Here is a 19,859-nt window from a genome sequence, read left to right as displayed (position 1 = left end):
CAACACCTTTCCACCCAGATTCCACCCCTAGGTCTGTCTGCTATCCGAAGCCTGACCTTCTGGTGGAGACTGGAAAGGGATATCCAACCACACATGTCACGCCGCCATAAAGCAGAATATGACAGCCTGTGGAACGCTCTGAGGACCAACCTTTCACTATCTCATATTCGGACTTACATTGATTGTCCTAACTTGTGATCTTGGGACAAGATGCCAAAAAGAGTCTCCGAGAATAACAAAATGATTACATCCAACATGCGTGGTTAGATGGGATTGAAGCGATGGTGGAGGCGAATGAGGATCTAGAGGTATTTGAAGTTCACTAGTACCACGCGGTTTATCACGGTTTGAAAGAAAGTATGTACATGGATACCTCGAGCTTCTTAGTCTCGTAGACAGGTCTTCGCATATGACTATATAACACAGTACTATATATATTATGTTTACTACTGTGTTCCAGACTATGCAGCCGACTTACAACTGATATGCAGCGCGGGTACTGGCTTTGGTAGCTCCACCGACAAGCCTGATATGAATATTACCTCAGGCACGTGGTCGCGATGAGCTCGCCATCAATGCGTTTTCTCGGAGACGTTGGAGTCAACCTTGGGAAGGAGCCACAACCGCTGTCCGCCCTCTTCGCCTTTTTACACCAAAAAACGCACTTGTCATGATCAGATATAACTTTTCGCTATAGTATTTCACAATGATCAAATCATACAAGCCCATTTCCTGCAAAAAAAGGAGAGGTATAGAGCAAGAAAGTGGAAAAAGAAAAAAGATATGGCGCTGCCCGGAATCGAACCGGGATCGACGCAGGTTGGGAATTATGGGTACAAGACACCAAGGAAACCACAATGCGGCATTCTGCCATTAAACCACAGCACCAGATGATGTCAGAGTTAGCCAGCATTTGTTATAGATACCCCGATAACTCTCGTGCCAACATTACCCGCAAAAAAGTCTGTGGAAATTTGGTTGTGTTCAGAGCCCTGAGATGAATTTAGTACTATATCATGGCGACACTCATTATACTTTGATCTTTCAAAAGCAATGAACAGTTTAAAACCCGAAAAAATACCATTCTTAAATTTATCCTATCTAAGTTCATGAAAACACACTGTTGACGGGGACATTTCCATCTGCAGGAATTCCCCGAACAGCAAATTGTCCCAAGCCGGTTGAGACCTTTGCATCTACCTTTGCATCCACATGCAAGATAACTTCCTCGCTACCCCAAAGCATGTCCTGAACAAGGCGTGACAAAACCCCATCATTCGTGACCTGCAACGGTGCGTCCTTGACGGCAAATTCTACAAGCATCGCAGGGGAGCCATCCTCATCTATCACCTGTGTTGAGTTGGAATCCTGCCATTTATCAATGTTCAACTTTCCGAGTTCTTTGCCATTGTAGAAGACGTCTGTGAAGGCACGAACACGAGGAACGTCCACGTGGAGGTTCATTTGCTCTGGAAGGGCCACCAGACACTTGACCAACGCAGACACGGTGGGTTTTCCTTCGGGACTGTCTGGGTCTGCGAATGGGCTAGGAAGAGAGAAGTGTGTGTCCTTCATGGTGAAGTTCTTCACTAGATTGTCCAGGGCATGGTTGGTGAAGGGCAGAGGAATTGTCACGCTGCGCAAAAGATCTACCAGCCAATCTGGGGTCTGAGGAGATGGTGCGTCTGCCCCACGTACGTATATTGTGGTTTCGATGCCTTTAATATAGCTGGTCACCAACCAGTCCAGGGGAGAGCCTTTCTGCCCAGGGCAGACGGAGACCAACTCCTGGGGAAGATTATTGACCAGACCTTGAACGCTCACATTGGTGAGTTGATTCGGCTCGACGTGAATCTCTCCACTTCGTGCGCTAGCGGCGAGGATATTCGGATCACCCGGAGAGCAATTGGGTACAAGGATATCGAACCCAAGAGGAGGGATCGTGATGGCAACAGGGGAGTGGAGCATGGCACCCAATACAGCCTCGACTTCCATCGTTCCATTGTCTCCATCATGCACGTTCAACTTGACAAGATTGATGTCTGGCAAGGCTGGAAAATCGTTTTCTGTCCATCGAAGTCAGTGTGCGGATTCTCCTAATGGGGCTAAACAAAATATTCACCTTCAAATGTAATGGTATCTGTCAAGACTTGGGTTCCAAGGCGTAGTAAGCCTGATTTCAGTTGTAGCGACGTCTTGCCCTTTACTCTAAGACGAGCCAATCTACCCTCGATCCAATCCATTGCAATTGCATGAATACCCTTTATGTCTCCGGCCTTAAGGTCGGTCAAAAAGTCAAGCTTGTTGTGATGGCCGTTGCGAATGTTCACTTTAATGTTCGGCACCGCTGCGCTTCCAATCAAGACGTTCCCGTACTCTGGTAGGTATACATCGACTTCTGATGGGCCGGTTTCGACCTCCCTTGCAATCCAAGTCATAAAACGGCCGAAATTGCGGACCGTCTTGCTCTTCACACGGCTTGAGTCCATGACAAAGTCGCCCTGGATCCTGGCCCGGACCCCATCTGGAGTTGTCGAATCAATTGAGAGTGTACTAGGTTGAAAGACAGCAGCTCCCTGGCCATATTCTTTGACCACTGCTGGTGCGGCAAAGGCAAATACCAGGATCGCCAGGACTCCAGTAGTCAACAGTGTGAGGGATATGATTGTTGGCCATCGTACTCGACTCCTCTTGGTAGACCCGTCATCCGGAGATTCTTCTCCATGAGACACAAATGAGGATGACCTAGATTGTCTATGTTCTGTTCCGTACGTAGTATTTATATCATCACGGCGATGCAGAAGAGGCGTGGACTCGGAAGACAATTCAAATGGTCGATGTTGCTGATCCGGACGAATGGTTTTGTCTGCAGACAGGTTGGATGAAGAGGATCTGGCCTGCCTGTCCAGGACTGACTCATTGGCCTCATCAGCCGCAGAGGCCCGATGAGATGAAGATGTAGTTGTGGTGTTGGACGATAACCCAAACGATCGATGTTGCTCATCCAGATGAGCGGGCCTGTTTGTGACCATATTGGATGAAGAGGATATGGCCTGCCCGTCCAACAATGACTCACTTGACTCATCAGCCATAGTGGCCTGGTGAGACGAAGATGTGGATATAGTGTTGGACGAATATCCAAACGATCGATGCTGCTCATTCAGACGAGAGGACCTGTTTGTGACCAGATCGGAGGAGGACCTGGCCTGCCCGTCCAACAAAGGCCGACTTGCCTCGTCAGCCATAGCGGCCAGGTAATATGAAGATACAGTTGTGGTATTAAAGGGAAAGCTGTCTCCCTGCTTGGCTGGTGAGAGATAGCAAGTTGAGAAGAGGGACGATGGGGTTGGGAGGATGACGAGATGACGATAAGCCAGTGCGATAACGGGATGTGGAGATCGACGCTAGACTAGATCAGGAAGCAATTATTACCCTTAAACTTCAGGCACCAAGGCATGCCTTTATCTTTGGTGACCGCACTTCCATCTCTGAGTTCTGGTTGTTGAGTCATAGTCATTGGCCATTCCCTCCACAGTCCCTGGTTCCCTCTCCCGCTTCCCTCTCCCCAATTGCACCTATATACCCCAAACACCCATTTCCCTAATCATTGCCCTCAGCCCATCATGGCTAGCGGTCTCAAAGCTGCCACCCGTTATGGCGCCCAAAGTGTAACTCAATTGGCCGGCTCCACCTCTTCCCTGCGTTCAACAGTCCAGGCTAATGGTCTCCGACGATTTGCCCACCAGACACAAACCTCTCCTACCTCCCTCGCACCCCGTCACCTTCTGTCCATTGCAGACCTGACTCCGGCCGAGTTCGCGACCCTGGTGCGCAATGCCAAATCGCACAAGCAGGCCATCAAGTCTGGGGCCATCCCGCAGAGCCTCCTCGGCTCTTTGTCTGGCAAGACCGTTGCCATGATGTTCAACAAGCGGAGTACCCGCACCCGTGTCTCAACAGAGGCCGCCGCCGTCCAAATGGGCGGCCACCCCATGTTCCTGGGCAAGGAAGATATCCAGCTCGGCGTAAATGAGTCACTATATGATACCTCCGTCGTTATCTCCTCAATGGTTTCTTGTATTGTCGCGCGAGTCGCCAAGCACTCCGACGTTGCCGACCTGGCCAAGCACTCCTCCGTGCCCGTGATCAATGCGCTTTGCGACTCGTACCACCCCCTCCAGATTATCGCCGACTTTGTGACCATCTACGAGTCTTTCACCCCCAAGGCTCACGATGTTTCCAGTTTGGGCCTTGAGGGCCTCAAGATCGCCTGGGTTGGTGATGCCAACAACGTTCTCTTCGATCTGGCTATCGGTGCTACTAAGATGGGTGTCGATGTCTCTGTCGCTACACCCAAGGGCTACGAGATCCCCGCGGATATGCTCAAGGTCATCCAGAGTGCCGGCGAGGGTGTTGCCACCCCCGGCAAGCTTACTCAGACCAATGTCCCCGAAGAGGCTGTGAAGGATGCCGACATCCTGGTGACTGATACCTGGGTTTCCATGGGCCAGGAGGAGGAGGCCAAGAAGCGCATGAAGGCGTTCGAGGGCTTCCAGATCACTTCTGATCTGGCCAAGCGTGGAGGTGCCAAGGAGAACTGGAAGTTCATGCACTGTCTGCCCCGCCACCCCGAGGAAGTCGACGATGAGGTCTTCTACAGCTCGCGCTCTCTGGTGTTCCCCGAGGCCGAGAACCGTTTGTGGGCGGCTATCTCGGCTCTTGAGGGCTTTGTGGTTAACAAGGGCAAAATTGTGGAGTAAATTGTGCTCGAATGAGCATGACGGTTTCGGAACATATCTGTCGTCGGATTGTAATTATTTCATACATAGCAAAAGTTAGGAAAACCGTGACCCGATGACCTCAACAACTTAAGCCGTTTCATCCGGAATGTGGGATTAAGGGTATACTGGATAAGCCAATAAGGAGCAAGATGATTGGTTTAAAGTTCGGGAGACTCGGCATTCCATGTCTTGGGTGTTGCCATCCGGTCTATGCTGATAAGATTGTACCCATCCGATACATAGTGGGGCTTTCGGATGCTGCACATAATAGTGCAGCGCGGGGCTTCCGACCACATTCGAGTCAATATGTGAAGTACACTTTCGTGATTGTACATAAAGGTCATATGCATAATATTCGAGGGGCGATTAACTTTTATAGTAAAACATTCGAAAAAGACCAATCTCTCATATAGGAATGTAGTATAATTTTACGTGTGGTTGATTGAATAAGCTCATAGGGTAGAAAATTCTCCGACACTCGGACCTTTTGGCTTGCATCGATCAATGCATATTGAATATGGTTACACAAGGAATGAAAGAGTATATGCTATAGTTCATCAAACTAGTCTTCTTGAGATCTACCGGTATACCCGCAGACCCAAACTATTAACTCGGAAGAGCCTGCCAAGGCACCACCCCCCACAATCTCTCCACGCTCCGAAATGGTATGTTTGGGTGTCTGATCGGATCCGTAAGCCTGCTAGCGGGGGGAAGCCGACATCCCACCACATACATAAAACCGAAGAGATATCGTGTCTCTTCATACTCTCGCTTTGTATTTAAAAGGTCCCCCTGAATGATTCTCACACATTACATTTGTTTCTAAAAATCCCCTCATTAGCCTATATCAACAGCCCCGCCTCAGCATGGGTTTCGAAAACAAGCGCGTCGTCATTGTCGGCGGCGGCCTCGGTGGCATGGCGTTCCTGAACGCTGCTCTGTACGCCGGGCTGAAGAACGTGCAACTTTATGAGCAAGCACCACAATTCGCCGAGGTCGGTGCCGGCGTCAATATCACATCTAACGCAAACCGTGTCCTTGATGCCTTTGGTCTGCAAGAGAGCATGACTCGCAAGTCCTCGCGTAAGCTGCCTTGCTATATGGAGTACCACAGCTACAAGAGCGGCGATTACCTGGGCCACATCGAAGAGTTCTCAAACCCCCCTGCCCGTCTATTGCACCGTGCCCACTTGCTCGATTGTCTCAAAGAGCGCGTTCCCCAGTCTAGCTTGAACCTGGGCAAGCACCTTGTCTCGATCGACCGAAACACCAGCGAGGGTTCCGCTCCTTACACTCTGCGCTTTGAAGATGGTACCACTGCCGAGGCCGATATCGTGATTGGATGTGACGGCATCAAGTCTAATGTGCGCCGGGATATGGGTCTGGGCGACTCGCCCAACTACTCCGGTCAGGTCGTATACCGTGGCTTCGTCGACTACAAGGACTTGCCCGAAGAGACTGCACAGCTGCTTCGCAAGACAGTCAACTTCCGTGGTCCCAAGCGCCACGTCCTGATCTTGCCAATTGGCAATCAGGAGACAAAGACTGATCGTGCTGCCATTATCGGGTTCATGTCGGAGTCCCTCGATTCTTGGGACTCGGAAAGCTGGATGTCTCGCTCTGATATTGATAGTCTGCAAGAGCACGTCCGCGACTGGTGCCCGCAGGTTCAGGACATCATTGCTGGACTCCGCAAGAGCTCGCCTGACCAGAAGATGCTGAAGCAGGCGCTTTACGTGCGCGACCCAATTGATAAGTGGTATGAAATGAAAGAGGGCCAAAAGGATGCCGGTATCATCCTTCTTGGTGACTCTGCTCACTCCACTCTTCCCCACCAAGGTACGATTCCCTTTATGTGCTCCACGCGTTGACCTTGACTAACAACCTAAAATAGGCCAGGGTACTTGTATGGCCATCGAGTCTGGCGTTGCACTGGCAACTGTGCTGCGTCACTGGAAGAATGATGATCTGCAGGGAGCTTTCCAATTCTACCAAGATCTGCGCAAGCCCCGGACAGACCGTGTTACACAGACCAGCTACGAAGCTGGCAAGCTCGGTAGCTCAGAGTCGCCGGACGAAATGAACGATAAATTCAACCCTACCGCTCTTGGGGAGCGTATGAAGTGGATTATGGAGTACAATGTGCTGGAGGACTTGAAGATCAAAGGAGCCGAACTTCTGGATTTCCACGACTCTCGACTTTAGATAGCGATATATTTGATTTTGCGATGTAAATACGATAGCCTTGTACAAATTGATTTTTTGCGGTGCATACTGAACGATTACTCGATTGACGTAAATATCGCCAGATACCGAACAAACTCCATATATACCTTCATGTGGTGCCATCTTAAGCCGAACAGCCATTTTCACATGTCAATCGCACGTGCAGCACCTCCGCATTTCAACGTCAACTTTGTTCTTTTCTTTTTCTCCAGATTCTTTATTTCCCCAGTCCACCATGGAGGTAAGTCTGCCCCAGAAATGACCATATGAAGATACTCAGCTAACCTGTATCCACTAGTTCCACAACTCGGGCGGCTTTCCAAAGAGGCGTTCTTACCCCAACCTCCACCACATCTCCCTAGCTCCACTTACTCCTCGATTCCCCATCGACGACGACATAGAACCAACAGACTATTTCCACCAACATGTAGAAGATTCAGTATCCGGAACGGGCGCCATAACAACAACAAGATCATCATCGTACCTATCCAGCGTCTCAGTACCAAGCACACCACCAATCCTCTCTCATTCCCGCAGCTCATCACGAACCCGCCACCACACCCGAAGCAAGAGCTCAACCCGCGCCACTCCATTAAGCGATACAAACCTACACAGCAAAAGCGTCTCTTTCCCACTCCACCACAACCTAGGACCCCAAAAGAAACGTCCCAGTGCTACAGACTACAATAATAAACCGACAACCAAATCAGACGCAGAATGGATGCTCCGCGCTGGTATAGCTATCGCCTCCACAACCCGCGAAGAGAAAGGTCAAAGCTGGCTTTCAAAGCGCGAAAGCTCTACAAGCCTCGTCTCTGAGACGCCATTTGATGACGCCTTCCCACCCCATCACCGACACCACAACCGCACTAAATCCGGTGCATCGTCGCGGAAGTCACGCTCTGGCGCTTCAACTCCGGCCGCATATTCGCGTCGTAGCTCACGGTCGCGTGGCACCAGTCGCCATGGAAGTCGTGCCGGTCTTACTATGACCACTATCCCACCTTTATCATCTGCCTCTGTCCCGGGGAAGATTCATAGCCCTGCCACGACTGGAGCAGTGACGCCCGAGACTCGGGGCCGGAGTGGTGAAGCAGGACTGGTTCCTGATTTTGTAGATGAGAAGATCCGGGCGGAGATGGCGTCTTTGCAACAGGGGGGTCTTGATCATGATCAGGACCAGGATCGTCATCTGAGTTCTTTCGATGATGATCTAGGAGACGTTTGGGATGAAGAGGAGGAGTTTAGTTCGGAAGATGAATTTTCTGATGAGACGCATGAGGAGTTTGATGAAGCGGACTTGCAGCGTCTTACGCGAGAGCGTGGGTTCGGGCTTGGGGGCTGGATTGATCGCTTGGTTGAGTGGACTCTATTCGGGGTAGATGAGTTGCCCATTGTGCCTGTTTCTTCTGCTAGAATTGGTGGTGCTGCGACTACAACTACTGTCACATTTGAGGACCCGGCTGCATCTTCTCAGGACGACCTGGCTGAGAATCATGATACTTTGTCAGTTGGTTCAGAAGGGGATCGCAATTCTACATCTGACGATGCCGATGGTTTCTCGCATACAGATGGCGAGTCCATTATTGATGTTGAGAAGCCTGGTCCCCACGGTGGCTGGGAGGATGCAGGCTGGTTGTTCCGAGTCATGAAGCGAGCATTGGTATGATCTATTAAGAAAAGCGTTGTTTGGTTGCATATATGTTCGTCAATGTTCCATGTTTGATCTGGATATGGCAAGAATCAATCATAAGAGTTATATGGAAATCGAAACAATGTTTCCCGCTCTGTTTTACGACTGTTTTGAGATAGCGAATGCACCGAGATGTCTTCAGATAGATTTCTTATTTCTGATAAGCTAATGTAGACAACCAATTCTTCCGACCCGAGGCAGTGCAGGCAACTACCTTGTTTCCGCGCGTCACACACACTCTATCACGAGCATTGATGGGAAAGCACGATAGCTTTGGCGAGAGCCAAAGTGCACAAGTGAACAACATTGGCAGCACTAGAGATAGAAAGAAATGGCCGCCACATATATCAGGCTATGCCTGGAACACGAAACAATGCAATATTCATGCGAACTCGACAAGATCAGAAAGGCAAGGCAAGAATGACATAAAGAGAAAGGGAAGGGATGTACAGGACTCCGGATATCGCCGAAAGAATAAGGGAAGTGCACCACCCGAGATTGCAATGAGATAAAGACAAGGGAAAGGGAAGAGAACGACGGAGGTAAATACCAATTCATAGAAGAACTTGATAGAACGATAAGAGGATTTAAAGAAAGGAGAGAACTTGCATAAGGAAAGGGAACGATCGAATAGAGGGCAGTGCTGGGCTCGAGTGAGATCATTAAAGAGTTGAAAAACAGCCAAGGTTAAAATCATCTTCCAGAATACCAAGTTCAAAAAAGAAGTAAAAAGAAGAGGGTTAATTGTCAGGTAGTTCGCCTTTGCATAGTATAAACGCCAATCTGAGACCATGTGGGATTCTCTAAAGGTCATGCAGTAGGTATCGTGATCGTGGCATACGTTGAATTGTGCGGTTCGAAAGGTTGTGGGACCGCCAGAAGGCTCACGGTGGAGTCAATGCGAAGTTTTGATTGTAGCGCAAGGAGCGCGGTGTTATCGTTGTAGGGGGAAGTCGATCCCAATTATCGAAATGGGAACGTATTCGTTATGAATCATATGTTCACCAAGGTCCAACCTTGACGGGCGTGCCCATGCCATAAGTGCCTGAAAGAAGCTGATCTCGTATAGAGCCCATGTCATTGCCACCAGGGCCGTGGGAAGGAGAGTCTGGTCCGTTCATCCATCCCAAGCTCGAGCCGAGCTCGTTGACCACACCCTGCAGCTTGCCTCCAGAGGTTTGGTTGTGCTTGGCCAGCTTCTGGTCCCAGCCTCCGTACTGGAGTTGAATACCTCCGCCACGCTTGGCCGCCTCACGGATCACCAGGACCCAAGCCTTGCCAATCTCGTCATAGGCCGAGTCCCGCTCGATATTGTTCTGTGGCGTGCTCCAGCGAGGCAAGGCGTGAATAATTTCTGTTGCCCCATCAAGGTAGCTGAGTGAGACTGATGGCTGGGTCTCATTCGGAGGAAGAAAGTTCGGTGTAAAGTCACTCAGGGCCTCGAGGAGGTTGGTGAGTGGCTGCCGAACTCGATTGTAGGCGTAGTCGGACTCGGTGTTGCCACCAAGCGGGAAGGAAGACTGCAGAGCAGCCTGGTAGTTTCGAAGCACTTGGAGGGTTGAGGAAACGCTTGGTCGAGGAGAGGTCTGGGCCACCTCATCAGCAAGCTGTGGGTGGCGCTCGCACATGGTACGCACGACCGTCCGCAAGGCATCTGTGTCGAGGGTCTCTAGCAGGCGAGGAAGAGAAAGAGGTCTGCCAGAGATGTTCGGTCGGGTCCGCTTAAAGTTTCTAAAGGAAGGGAGCTGGCGAGGAGTAAAGGCTGGCGAGTTGGTGGGCGAGGCGGACATCCGTCCGTCATGGTCGTTGCCATCATCATCGGCTTTCCGCTTTCGGCTGGTGTAGGAAGAAGAGGGGGTGGACACTGCAAACCAAAATCGGTCAGCTATTAGGATTCCTGAAGGATTTCAAAAAAGAACGGGGGAAGAGAGAGTCAGGGTGAGTCGTACTTATTAGGGAGGGAGAAAGCCGAGGGTTTTCGTAGAAATGAGGAGGAACGGGAGGCGTGGCCACCAGACTGTTCATGATGACAGCCGGATGGCAGCAGATATATTCGAAACAAGTTCAAAGGGAACGATGAACGAAAGAAAGGCGAAAAAAGTACGAGAAAAGGTGCCCAAAAGGGTGAAGTGGGGAGGTAGAAGTGCAAAGAAGAGAGAAGCGGTGGAGAAAAAGACTCAAGGGTGTTGCGGGCGGCAACGCAGTCCCTCTGTGCAGCTTTCAAGGTCACTTTACAACGTTGCAGATGGGCAGTCCTTACGTCTAGAGATAAAAAACTGGGCAAAAATTGGAAAATATCTGAGATCATATTTCTTGATCAAAAAACGTATGTTTCAGCTCAGGTCAGCAAAAATGAGCATAGGAAATTATCATTGGGAAGATGACGAGTTGCTATCGGGTGACCAAAGTCAAAGCCACTGAGGTGATACTGATACTCTCCATACAGGTACATAGCTCTTTCTACGTGCAATAAAGTGCATAATTGGCGAAGTTTTGTGTTTTTGTCCGTTACATACACTAAACTTCCATAAACTTCCAGGGATATCATATCTACAGGTACAGGGACTGAGCAGCCACAATGTCACGACGCACTTTACCGAGCGCAGCTTCAAACTTGCTCTCCAGGTCCTCACTACCCATGGCCTTGGCAGCCTGTGCCATTTGTCGTAAACACTCCTCCAGACGTCGGAAAACACGAATCAAGCTACCTTCATAGACATCGGTCATTGAGCTGTGGATGTTAGCCTGAATTCAAACAATCATAATCCATAATACCAGACGTAGTACTTACCAGATTTCGCCAAAGGACTTGCCATGAGCCCACTCGTAGACCACTTCCATCAGCTCCCAGTGGAAGCTTGTCACGTATTCCTCCTCATTGACGGCCATTTTGGACTCCTGTGAAACCTTGGCGATGGTTCGAGCCATAGTTTGAATTTCCTTGAGAGGCTTGGCCAGCTCGTCCTTGGACAGAGGAGGTGCCTCTTTGACCTTCTCCTCGAATACAAATACACTTATCATAGCCGCAATTTGTTCTGGGGTAAGGTCGTTGAAGAAACCGTTGAACAGCAATTCACTGAGCATCAGTTCGTCACCGGTGCTGATCTCACAAGCGACGCGAGCCTTCAACTGAACAACGCCAGCCTCGTTGATGAATCCGAGGCGACGAAGCACTCGCTGACGATTCTTCAACTCATCAAGCTGGAGAATCGCCTGTGCATCCGAGATCTTCTTTTTAGCGGCCTTGATCTGTGCACCAAGATCGACCTTCGCAGCGTATTGATCGTACAGTTCTGCCAATCGCGGCGAGTTGTGTAAGGGGTTGCTCAAAAGTCGAGATTCCAAAACTTCGATTTTGCGGAGCAGCTTCTTGAAACTGTCATCCTTGATACCCATGTTCTCGATGGGGTCAAGGACGGGAACACCATCGGGGAATCGCCGCTTAATCTCATCCAATATTTTCTTCATCCCGGAACGTGTTGAAGCTTGCGAAATATCCTTGGGTAGCGTGATCCGGATGTGAGAGACTGAATTGACGCAGGTGAGCATCATCGGCACAACCTCCATGCGGGACTTATCGCCTTCTTTCACCGGCTGGACACCAGTTGGAAGATCCTGGAAAGTCTTGGTAGCAATAGCAGGTCCTTCGGCAATGTTGAGCAAGACGTCAACAATGTAGGCTTCATGGGGAGGAAACTCTTCGGAAGAATTCTTCATGGGTCTCCGTTGCTTGCAACTGACCACGATGCCCCAGCCAAAGTCCAGGTCCTTGTGTTTGATGTGAACCAATCGACCATCGTTAAGGAATGGGCGGATATGGTTCGGATGAGTAACTACGGCGCGAACATCCCCGGAGAATTGGTCCAGCTGTTTGCGCAGTTCATAGTATTCACGGATGGTCCCTTCATCGTCAATGTTCATGTTGGCCTTCTTGTCCTCCAATTCCTTCAACTCCAGCTCCAAGCCTGCAACACTTCCTGTGCTTTGGAATTGCTTGAAACATTGCTGAAGCATAAACTCTGGGGAGATGCCTTCCACACGCATCAAATTGAGGACCATGTTGTAACCTAAGTGGAATGCCGAGTTGAGGCGGTCTTGCTCACCACGCACGATCTCCTTGGCAACCGCAGGGTCCATCTCCTCACCGACCATCATGATGACAATACCACGCTCGTCAAGACCTCTTCGACCAGCACGACCCGACATTTGAATGAACTCGGAGGGAGTGACCCAACGTTGACTTGTGCCATCGAACTTCCGAACGCTGGTGAATACCACAGTCTTGGCAGGCATGTTAAGACCGATGGAGAATGTTTCAGTAGCAAAGAGGACCTTGATCAGACCCTCCTGGAAGAGAATTTCAATAGTCTCTTTCAGGATAGGCAGCAAACCAGAGTGGTGAACACCAACACCCCTCCGAAGAAGAGGCAGAATGTTCGAAATCTGTGGTAGTTGGCGATCTTCTGGGGAGAGCATCTCCATGGCACTCTCAAAGACCTTGGAGACCATTTCCTTCTCAGAATCATCGTTGAAAGAAAGTTGTTTCAACTGAAGGGCACCACTTTCACATTCGCGCTTGCTGAAGCTGAAAACAATGACTGGATTCATGTTCTTCAACATAACCATTCGCACAATCTTGAAGAGATCGGATGGTCCCTTCTCGCCTCCCTTGTTAATCTTCTTGTCCTTGCCCTTGCCTTTAAGAGTTGCATTGGGATTGGCGGGATCATCTCCCTTCTTGTCGGCAATTGCACTCATTGCCTTCTGGAAATTCTCTTCCTTGAAGTCGCCATTCTCACCCACGACAAGATGCATACCTTCGGCGCCAGCAGGGAAGAAATAGTGTTGGAGAGGGGTTGGGCGATAGTTGGTGTAGACAACGTGGCAGGGCTGGTTGTGCATCTTCACAATCCACTCGGCGAATTGCATGGCGTTGGGGATGGTGGCAGACAAGAAGACGTATCGCACCTTATCAGGCAGCAAAATAATGGTCTCCTCCCATACCACACCACGGTTGATGTCGCGCATGTAATGAATTTCATCGAAAATGACCCACTGAACTTCACGCATGATCTCCGAACCACGATACAGCATGGAACGAAGAATCTCGGTGGTCATAACGAGACAGGTTGCGGTGGGGTTAATGGTCACGTCACCGGTCATCAATCCAACATCACCAAATTCCGCCGCAAATTCACGGTATTTCTGGTTGGATAGGGCTTTAATTGGACTTGTGTAGATGACTCTCTGGTTGCGCTTAAGACTTTGCGCAATGGCGTATTCTGCAACAACTGTCTTTCCGGCACTAGTGTGGGCCGACACCAACACACTTTCTTCCCTTTGAATCGAATTGACTGCAATCTGTTGGAAAGGATCGAGGGTGAAGGAATAAATCTTTGCGGGGTCCTCTGGTTGCTTGTGTTGCGAGATAGGCACGTAGGGGTAGTCTGGGGGGATTGAAACTTGGTGGCGCACTTGGTGTGATACAATCAGTGATGAGGTATCTTGATTTGCTTGAAGGCCAGCGGAACCAGCAATTTCGACCTCTTGTTCGGCTTCGAAGGTATCGGCAACAACAGGTGTAGGTGCCTCTTCGATGCGGGGTCGTTTCGTAGCAGGCTGTGCTTTTTCGGAGGTGGCGAGTTCGTCCGAGTCTGAAGCTTTCGAATCCTCCATGATTTGGTCCTCCGGGCTATCATCTCTTTTGACTGTTGTCATGTCTCCATTTCCCTTGACATCTCCGTTTGCTTGGCGCTTCTTGAACTTGTCTTTCTTTTCCTTCTTGGACCGCTTGGGGGCGCCAGCGGGTGGTGCTGGCGCCTGAGACGGAGCCTCAAAGACGTCGAAAAGCTCATCCATCTCCAGTGGTCGAATGGAGGAAGGGACAAGCGCTGGAGAGAGCGTCTGGAACTTTTTTTTCTCGGAGAAAATTGAGGGCGGTGAGGCGCAATCAAGAATCATCATCGATTGACGCTAATCCTATCTTGTATATCACGTGACCCACAGGGATGATTATGATTGGCTCCATCTGCGTATCTATAAAGTGATCGGGTGCATACTCAGGTACCCATTTTGTCACACTACGCTATCCTGCAACGTGAAGATGATTAAGAGCCATACCACTGAGCTGATGTCTTTTGTTATTTAAAGTTCGGGTCTAATGACGCGTCATCCTGTATGTTGGCATCAATCAAGCGAGGTCATTTGCTCTTCAATATCTAGAAGATCAGGTACATGGGCATTTTGTCTGAGCTACAGTTGGCGACTGACGCTAGAAATGCGACCAGGGATCTCTTTTATGAGCTCCAGTGTTATGTTGTGATCACACTCCATGAAAAGAGCTGGTATGTAGCATAAAGCCGCTGTTGAAATAAGATATATTGATGTTGCCGTCGCATATGGTAGTCCTCTGAAGCTTGAATCACAGTTTTGGTGCCTAGAACATGAAAATACTGTTACCTACCATGTTATATTGTTAAGCTCGACACTCCTCCAACAAAGGCCTCAAAACGTGTTCACACACTGACTTCCGAAAGACTAGGTCTTTCCAGTCAAAACTTGCGGAGCCCTTAGGGCTCGAAGCAAAGTTACACTCAATGCACCTTCTCGCCGCATCAAAATAGAAAGGAATGATGTGTTCCATACTTAGGTTGACCCACTCACACGCAGCATGGTACCGAGATGCTGGGGTATTGATGGGAATTTTATTCTCAGCAGCAAAGCAACCCAATGTTTGTTCTTGCCAGAGCTCGAGCAAGAGTATGCCAAGCTCCAACATGGTCTGCCTGATATTATTGTGCGGGGGTTTTCCAGTGGCATTCGCAATGAATCTCTGTCTGATGAAAGGCTGTAATGTAGCGAGGGTCATCCTTGAATCTTCTGGGACCAGGTAAACCACCTCACTTGTCAAGGGCAAGTCGAGCCATGGAGTAAGACTTAGCTGCATTACAGATGATACAGCACTCAAGGCTAGGGTCATCCGGTGCCTCAAAGATAATTTTTTTGGTTGAAGGAGTTTTTCGAGTGAAGTCAAGTCCGCAAAATTTGTATTAATCCCTCGTATAGTGTCGGTCCCTGGCGAGGTAGAGTAATGGCATAAATTACCCCCTTTAGAAAGATGCAGCTCAAGTAGACTTTGACTTGAGAAATGTTGACATAAATTTATGATAAAATTAAGCCCATGCTGCGATACCTGATGGGGTTCTGGAAGCTGGAAGGAGACTCTCGGTCTGCCAATTCCTGGGGGCCTAGCGTTTGCAGAGATGACTGGATAGGGATTTCGTTGAGTATCAGAGACAATTTTGTCATTATGGCTGCCAGAATTTTAGCCCTTTGAAAGAAAAGAAAATATAGAAAGGCGACTGCTCTCACCCATCCATGCAGGAAGTCAGCTCCTCTTCCATAACCTTAACCTCGGCCTTGAAGCAAGAGCCCGGTATAGCTGGGCCAAAAGCGACTGTAAAGGCAAGGGGTATCCCCTTGAGAGCCCTAGGCTTCTTTAATAAATCTGCTCTGTGCTGGAGGAAGAGCTGCGCTTCATGTTCGGAATGACAGTTTCCGGTATATCCTAGAGCAATCGCGGAGTAGAGACGGCGCGCATGCTCGGCCACCGTATCGAAAGACGAAGTTATCTTTGAAACTGTTCTGGAAGTTGATGGAAAAGTCACCTCAATCAGTGAATTTCCATAACGCCGAATCCTTTCAAGATTTATTGTAGTTTTATCAAGTTCCCTTATCTGACGCTCGATATCATCTTTGGCGATACTGAATTTGATTCTTCTGGTGAATTCATACATTCCGTTTCTTTGAGAGTTCGCTTGTACAAGCGATGAAAGGGTGGCCTAGTTGAGAAAAACAAGTATACCTTATTAGCTACCAGACTGAGGCAGATAACATAGAACGTTTGAAACTCCGCGGATTATGAGACTCGTAATAAGCCAGTCCAGATGGATATCGTCCCAGAAGTCCACTCGAGTCCAACTCATACCTGACTATTTGACGTCAACCCACTCAAGCTCTGGGCTACTTCCATCAATATTTGCTCGCAGCGGGCTAGGGCTGCGACATAAGGCTTGTAACCATCTCCAAGATTCTCTTGGACCTCATACTCAATGTCCTGGTCGCGAAATAGATCGGAGCTTGGTTGATGAAGTAGCACTTCAATGTCCCTGTCTTCGAGGGAAGTGGCTTTTAGTGTCAAAGAGAGGTCACTTCTGATGAAACAATGCTGCTCGTGTAGGCTCCGAATCAACTCATTGACAAGCGCTTCCTTTTGATGAACGAACTTCAGCCGCCGACTAGTTTTTTTGTACATCTCGATGGCCGAGATAATCAAAGGGATCGCACCGAGCACGACACCTACAACTTCGAAGCCGCTCATGGAGAGAAACGAGAAAATGAGAATGGATTTCAGATGCAACGAGTTGAACAAGGAAGGTACCCAGAGCTGGTCTTCAGCCCCGCTGAACAAGCAGCCCCTCAATTTACCCCTCCTAGCGACAGGGGTCAACACGATAAAGAGATCAGTTAACGAGAGGCTGAATTTGTTGCCTATTACCCACTCCACCAAGAGATGAAACCGCAAAGAAATACCAGCCAGACTCTGGCTGAAGTAGGCCTAAGGATAAAAAGCCATTTCAATATCGTTGAAGATCTTGATTATGAAGTTGAATCAACGAAAGCAGCGGTCCTCAATGAGCAAGAGCGCTTTCAGCTCTGGGCTCGCAATCTTGGTCTTTGTCATCGAGGGCACAGCTCCCTTGACTATCGGCTACGTGATTCAAGTCTCATATTTGACTATGCTTTAGGGTTGCTCTGTGACCTTGAACAGACTCTTTACCAATGTAGGTTTCCGATAATGCTTGACTTGAAGTGCCATCCATCTTATAATCCTTAAAGTCGAAAAGGCGAAGACAGAAAACAGGCAAGGGTCCGACTCTGAACCTGCTTCAACATCCCAAGAGTGGGCCGATTTTGACGGTTTATCGAGCGAGGAAGATTCCGAGGAGGAATTATCATCATACCAGATCGAGCCTCTATCTAATGTCCTCTTCGCAAATTTTGTTTCCACAATCGATAGGCTTTATCGGCTTGCATTCAAAATTCGCAACCCAGCCATACGGACGGGGTTTTCAAGAGCGCTGAACTATACGGAGAGAGATCCTGAAACAGGAGTCGATCTTATAGAAGCGTACAGGATCTCGGATTTGGCTCGCATCTCAGACCTCATTTGCTCTTTCCGGTCATCGAACTTAAAATACAGGCCCGATGATTATTTGATCCACCGCCTAGCAAAAGCCAACACCCACCGGAGGCGGCAGTTTGCATACTGGAAACATCACTATGAAAAATACAGGGCGCAGTCATCCCCCGAGCCCGCCGAAGGAACAGTCTCACAGCCTTCAATGGCCACCCATCTTTATGAAGACAATCTTGGTTTGAGTGATAAGTCCTCTATAACGACCACAAACACATCGATGGTATCTATTAGTGAAGAGGGAGACCACCACGTGTCAATTCCCAAAGCACCCACAATAGATCCCGCAGCGAAGGAATTTGAGTGCCCATACTGCTTCACCCTACTGCCAATCAATACATGCCAGGGAAAGAAATGGGAGTACGTAAGCCTGGTCAACGATAAAGCATAGGCTGACATTGATTCTAGAATGCACATCTATCGTGACTTGCGTCCTTATATCTGCACGTTTGAGGACTGCCGAGACCCGGATCAGCAGTATGACAGTCTTCACGACTGGATTGCACATGAGAATTTGAAGCATATAACTACTGGAAATGACGACAAACAGGTGTATACCAAAGTGTGTAACGCAATTGGAAAAGGGCAAGCAAATGATTCTACTGGAAACTGCATTTTTTGCGGCAAGCACAACAAGTCCGCCGTTCATGTTGCCTCACACCTTAGACGCATTGCATTGTTTGCTCTTCCACGATCAACAGAGTCAGAAAGCCAGGATGAATCACCACTTTCCGACTTTCCCCTCTTGAACAGCAGCCGTGATAGTGGTTCCAAAGCAGATGCTGAGAACGATGAAGTGGGATTGGAAAGAAGCAGCATGGTCAATGAGTTTGATGATATGTCCCTTGAAAGCAAGCCCATCCATACTGGTACCAGCGACAGCAGCGCCATTCATCAGACAATCGGTGACAAGAATCCTCATCAAGATCTGCCAGGTGACTCCGCTAACCCCGACCATATTAATGAACCTTCAAAAGGTTCTCGCAGCCTTGCCACGCCTATAGAGTGGACCTTACGCCCGCATGAAGCTAAACCATTCACTCGACTGAAAGTTCAAATGCCTCGGGCTGCCTTTGTCGAAGACTGGGATGAAACGCCGCATGAAGGCATACCAAGGTCTCAACATATGGGCAATGTAGGAATAAGTCGTCTGAAAACCCCGGTGGATACTCATCATGATGTATCATCAAGATACGTTCAAGAGGCATCTACAGTCAGTGATCAAAGTTCCATTGGTCTGAGTCTTTGGTATTGTTGCCAGTGCAATTTTGGTCCTCATAACAAGTCCCTCCACATGAGTTGCATCTCGTGTAATGCAATGCAATGCTCTGGCTGCAAGGAGGAAAATTTCCCTTACTGATTACTTGAGTTGGCTTACTGGAGCTTATTAACTGAAAAGCTATTAATAAGGCGCGACTGATGGGGAGTAGCTACTTGAAATTTTGCAAAGGTGTCTAGTAAAGGTTGGAGAAGTCTGCAGTCGCAGTGTGCGATTGAAGGCGCAATTCATGAGCACTCCTGGGAGCAATGAATCTGTGTACGCAATGATTTTGCCAATGTGCGGTGGTTACCTTGAAGTGGAAATCTGGGTATTTCAAATGAGGGAACGGTTAAGTAACCTGTGATAATTCAATTGAGGCGTGGGCCTGCGTTATTGGCATCAGCCATTAGTTGTGCTACCATCTTTTAGCGATACGAGTCCAGTGATCAGCTTGAAAATTGCATTGGTAGAGAATAAAAATATAACAGAACATGAATAGAGGCCCTCAGGCTCAAGAAGTTATGGGCTGAGCTTGTTTCTCATTGGGTTGATGCCCCGTGAGTCGTGACAATCGGGACAACAGGCAGGGTGATGTTTTTAGTGCCACAAGATAAGAGTAGCTTCTATCAAAGGTAAGCAAAA

The 19,859-nt window shown here is 48.9% G+C and overlaps 9 protein-coding genes across 9 annotated transcripts; 4 read left to right on the top strand and 5 right to left on the bottom strand.

The window, feature by feature from the left end:
• Window positions 1-1,107: 1,107 nt before the first annotated feature.
• On the bottom strand, window positions 1,108-3,092 carry N7503_000840 (uncharacterized protein; the record flags this gene model as incomplete). Its single annotated transcript, XM_057060401.1, has 2 exons — window positions 1,108-2,066; window positions 2,123-3,092. 2 exons carry the CDS (start codon window positions 3,090-3,092, stop codon window positions 1,108-1,110), a joined length of 1,929 nt encoding a protein of 642 aa, XP_056927324.1.
• A 531-nt stretch (window positions 3,093-3,623) lies between these two features.
• On the top strand, window positions 3,624-4,760 carry argB (ornithine carbamoyltransferase; the record flags this gene model as incomplete). The annotated part of the gene is made up of 1 exon (XM_057060400.1): window positions 3,624-4,760. One exon carries the CDS (start codon window positions 3,624-3,626, stop codon window positions 4,758-4,760), a length of 1,137 nt encoding a protein of 378 aa, XP_056927323.1.
• Window positions 4,761-5,647: 887 nt separating this feature from the next.
• On the top strand, window positions 5,648-6,986 carry N7503_000838 (uncharacterized protein; the record flags this gene model as incomplete). Its single annotated transcript, XM_057060399.1, has 2 exons — window positions 5,648-6,620; window positions 6,676-6,986. 2 exons carry the CDS (start codon window positions 5,648-5,650, stop codon window positions 6,984-6,986), a joined length of 1,284 nt encoding a protein of 427 aa, XP_056927322.1.
• A 256-nt stretch (window positions 6,987-7,242) lies between these two features.
• Window positions 7,243-8,676, top strand: N7503_000837 (DUF3984 domain-containing protein; the record flags this gene model as incomplete). The annotated part of the gene is made up of 2 exons (XM_057060398.1): window positions 7,243-7,248; window positions 7,306-8,676. The coding sequence occupies 2 exons, from the start codon at window positions 7,243-7,245 to the stop codon at window positions 8,674-8,676; spliced, it is 1,377 nt and encodes a 458-aa protein (XP_056927321.1).
• A 727-nt stretch (window positions 8,677-9,403) lies between these two features.
• On the bottom strand, window positions 9,404-10,899 carry N7503_000836 (cut8/STS1 family protein). The gene is made up of 2 exons (XM_057060397.1): window positions 10,650-10,899; window positions 9,404-10,564 (listed from the first exon to the last, which is right to left on the bottom strand). The coding sequence occupies exons 1-2, from the start codon at window positions 10,723-10,725 to the stop codon at window positions 9,702-9,704; spliced, it is 939 nt and encodes a 312-aa protein (XP_056927320.1). The 5' UTR covers window positions 10,726-10,899; the 3' UTR covers window positions 9,404-9,701.
• Window positions 10,900-11,182: 283 nt separating this feature from the next.
• N7503_000835 (ATP-dependent RNA helicase MTR4) lies at window positions 11,183-14,559 on the bottom strand (the record flags this gene model as incomplete). Its single annotated transcript, XM_057060396.1, has 2 exons — window positions 11,183-11,431; window positions 11,492-14,559. The coding sequence occupies 2 exons, from the start codon at window positions 14,557-14,559 to the stop codon at window positions 11,251-11,253; spliced, it is 3,249 nt and encodes a 1,082-aa protein (XP_056927319.1). The 3' UTR covers window positions 11,183-11,250.
• Window positions 14,560-15,175: 616 nt separating this feature from the next.
• On the bottom strand, window positions 15,176-16,008 carry N7503_000834 (uncharacterized protein; the record flags this gene model as incomplete). Its single annotated transcript, XM_057060395.1, has 2 exons — window positions 15,176-15,839; window positions 15,893-16,008. The coding sequence occupies 2 exons, from the start codon at window positions 16,006-16,008 to the stop codon at window positions 15,176-15,178; spliced, it is 780 nt and encodes a 259-aa protein (XP_056927318.1).
• A 59-nt stretch (window positions 16,009-16,067) lies between these two features.
• Window positions 16,068-17,080, bottom strand: N7503_000833 (uncharacterized protein; the record flags this gene model as incomplete). Its single annotated transcript, XM_057060394.1, has 2 exons — window positions 16,068-16,541; window positions 16,688-17,080. The coding sequence occupies 2 exons, from the start codon at window positions 17,078-17,080 to the stop codon at window positions 16,068-16,070; spliced, it is 867 nt and encodes a 288-aa protein (XP_056927317.1).
• A 1,024-nt stretch (window positions 17,081-18,104) lies between these two features.
• On the top strand, window positions 18,105-19,316 carry N7503_000832 (protein kinase; the record flags this gene model as incomplete). Its single annotated transcript, XM_057060393.1, has 2 exons — window positions 18,105-18,316; window positions 18,365-19,316. The coding sequence occupies 2 exons, from the start codon at window positions 18,105-18,107 to the stop codon at window positions 19,314-19,316; spliced, it is 1,164 nt and encodes a 387-aa protein (XP_056927316.1).
• Between the last annotated feature and the right edge of the window lie 543 nt (window positions 19,317-19,859).

The sequence above is a fragment of the Penicillium pulvis genome, assembly GCF_028828015.1.
Source record: "Penicillium pulvis strain IBT 33274 chromosome Unknown contig_10_segment0_segment0, whole genome shotgun sequence".
In the NCBI taxonomy this organism is placed as follows: Eukaryota; Fungi; Ascomycota; class Eurotiomycetes; order Eurotiales; family Aspergillaceae; genus Penicillium; species Penicillium pulvis.
The sequence above is the reverse complement of the archived record's forward strand: the minus strand, read 5'-3'. Positions and strand labels throughout refer to the sequence as shown.

What these genes read in the sequence shown, in the direction of transcription:
- N7503_000836 (XM_057060397.1), bottom strand. Translation starts at nt 10,725, where the DNA reads ATGAACAGTCTGGTGGCCACGCCTCCCGTTCCTCCTCATTTCTACGAA. An exon ending in GCTTTCTCCCTCCCTAATAA is followed by an intron (nt 10,565 to 10,649) that starts GTACGACTCACC and finishes TTTGGTTTGCAG; the next exon opens with TGTCCACCCCCTCTTCTTCC.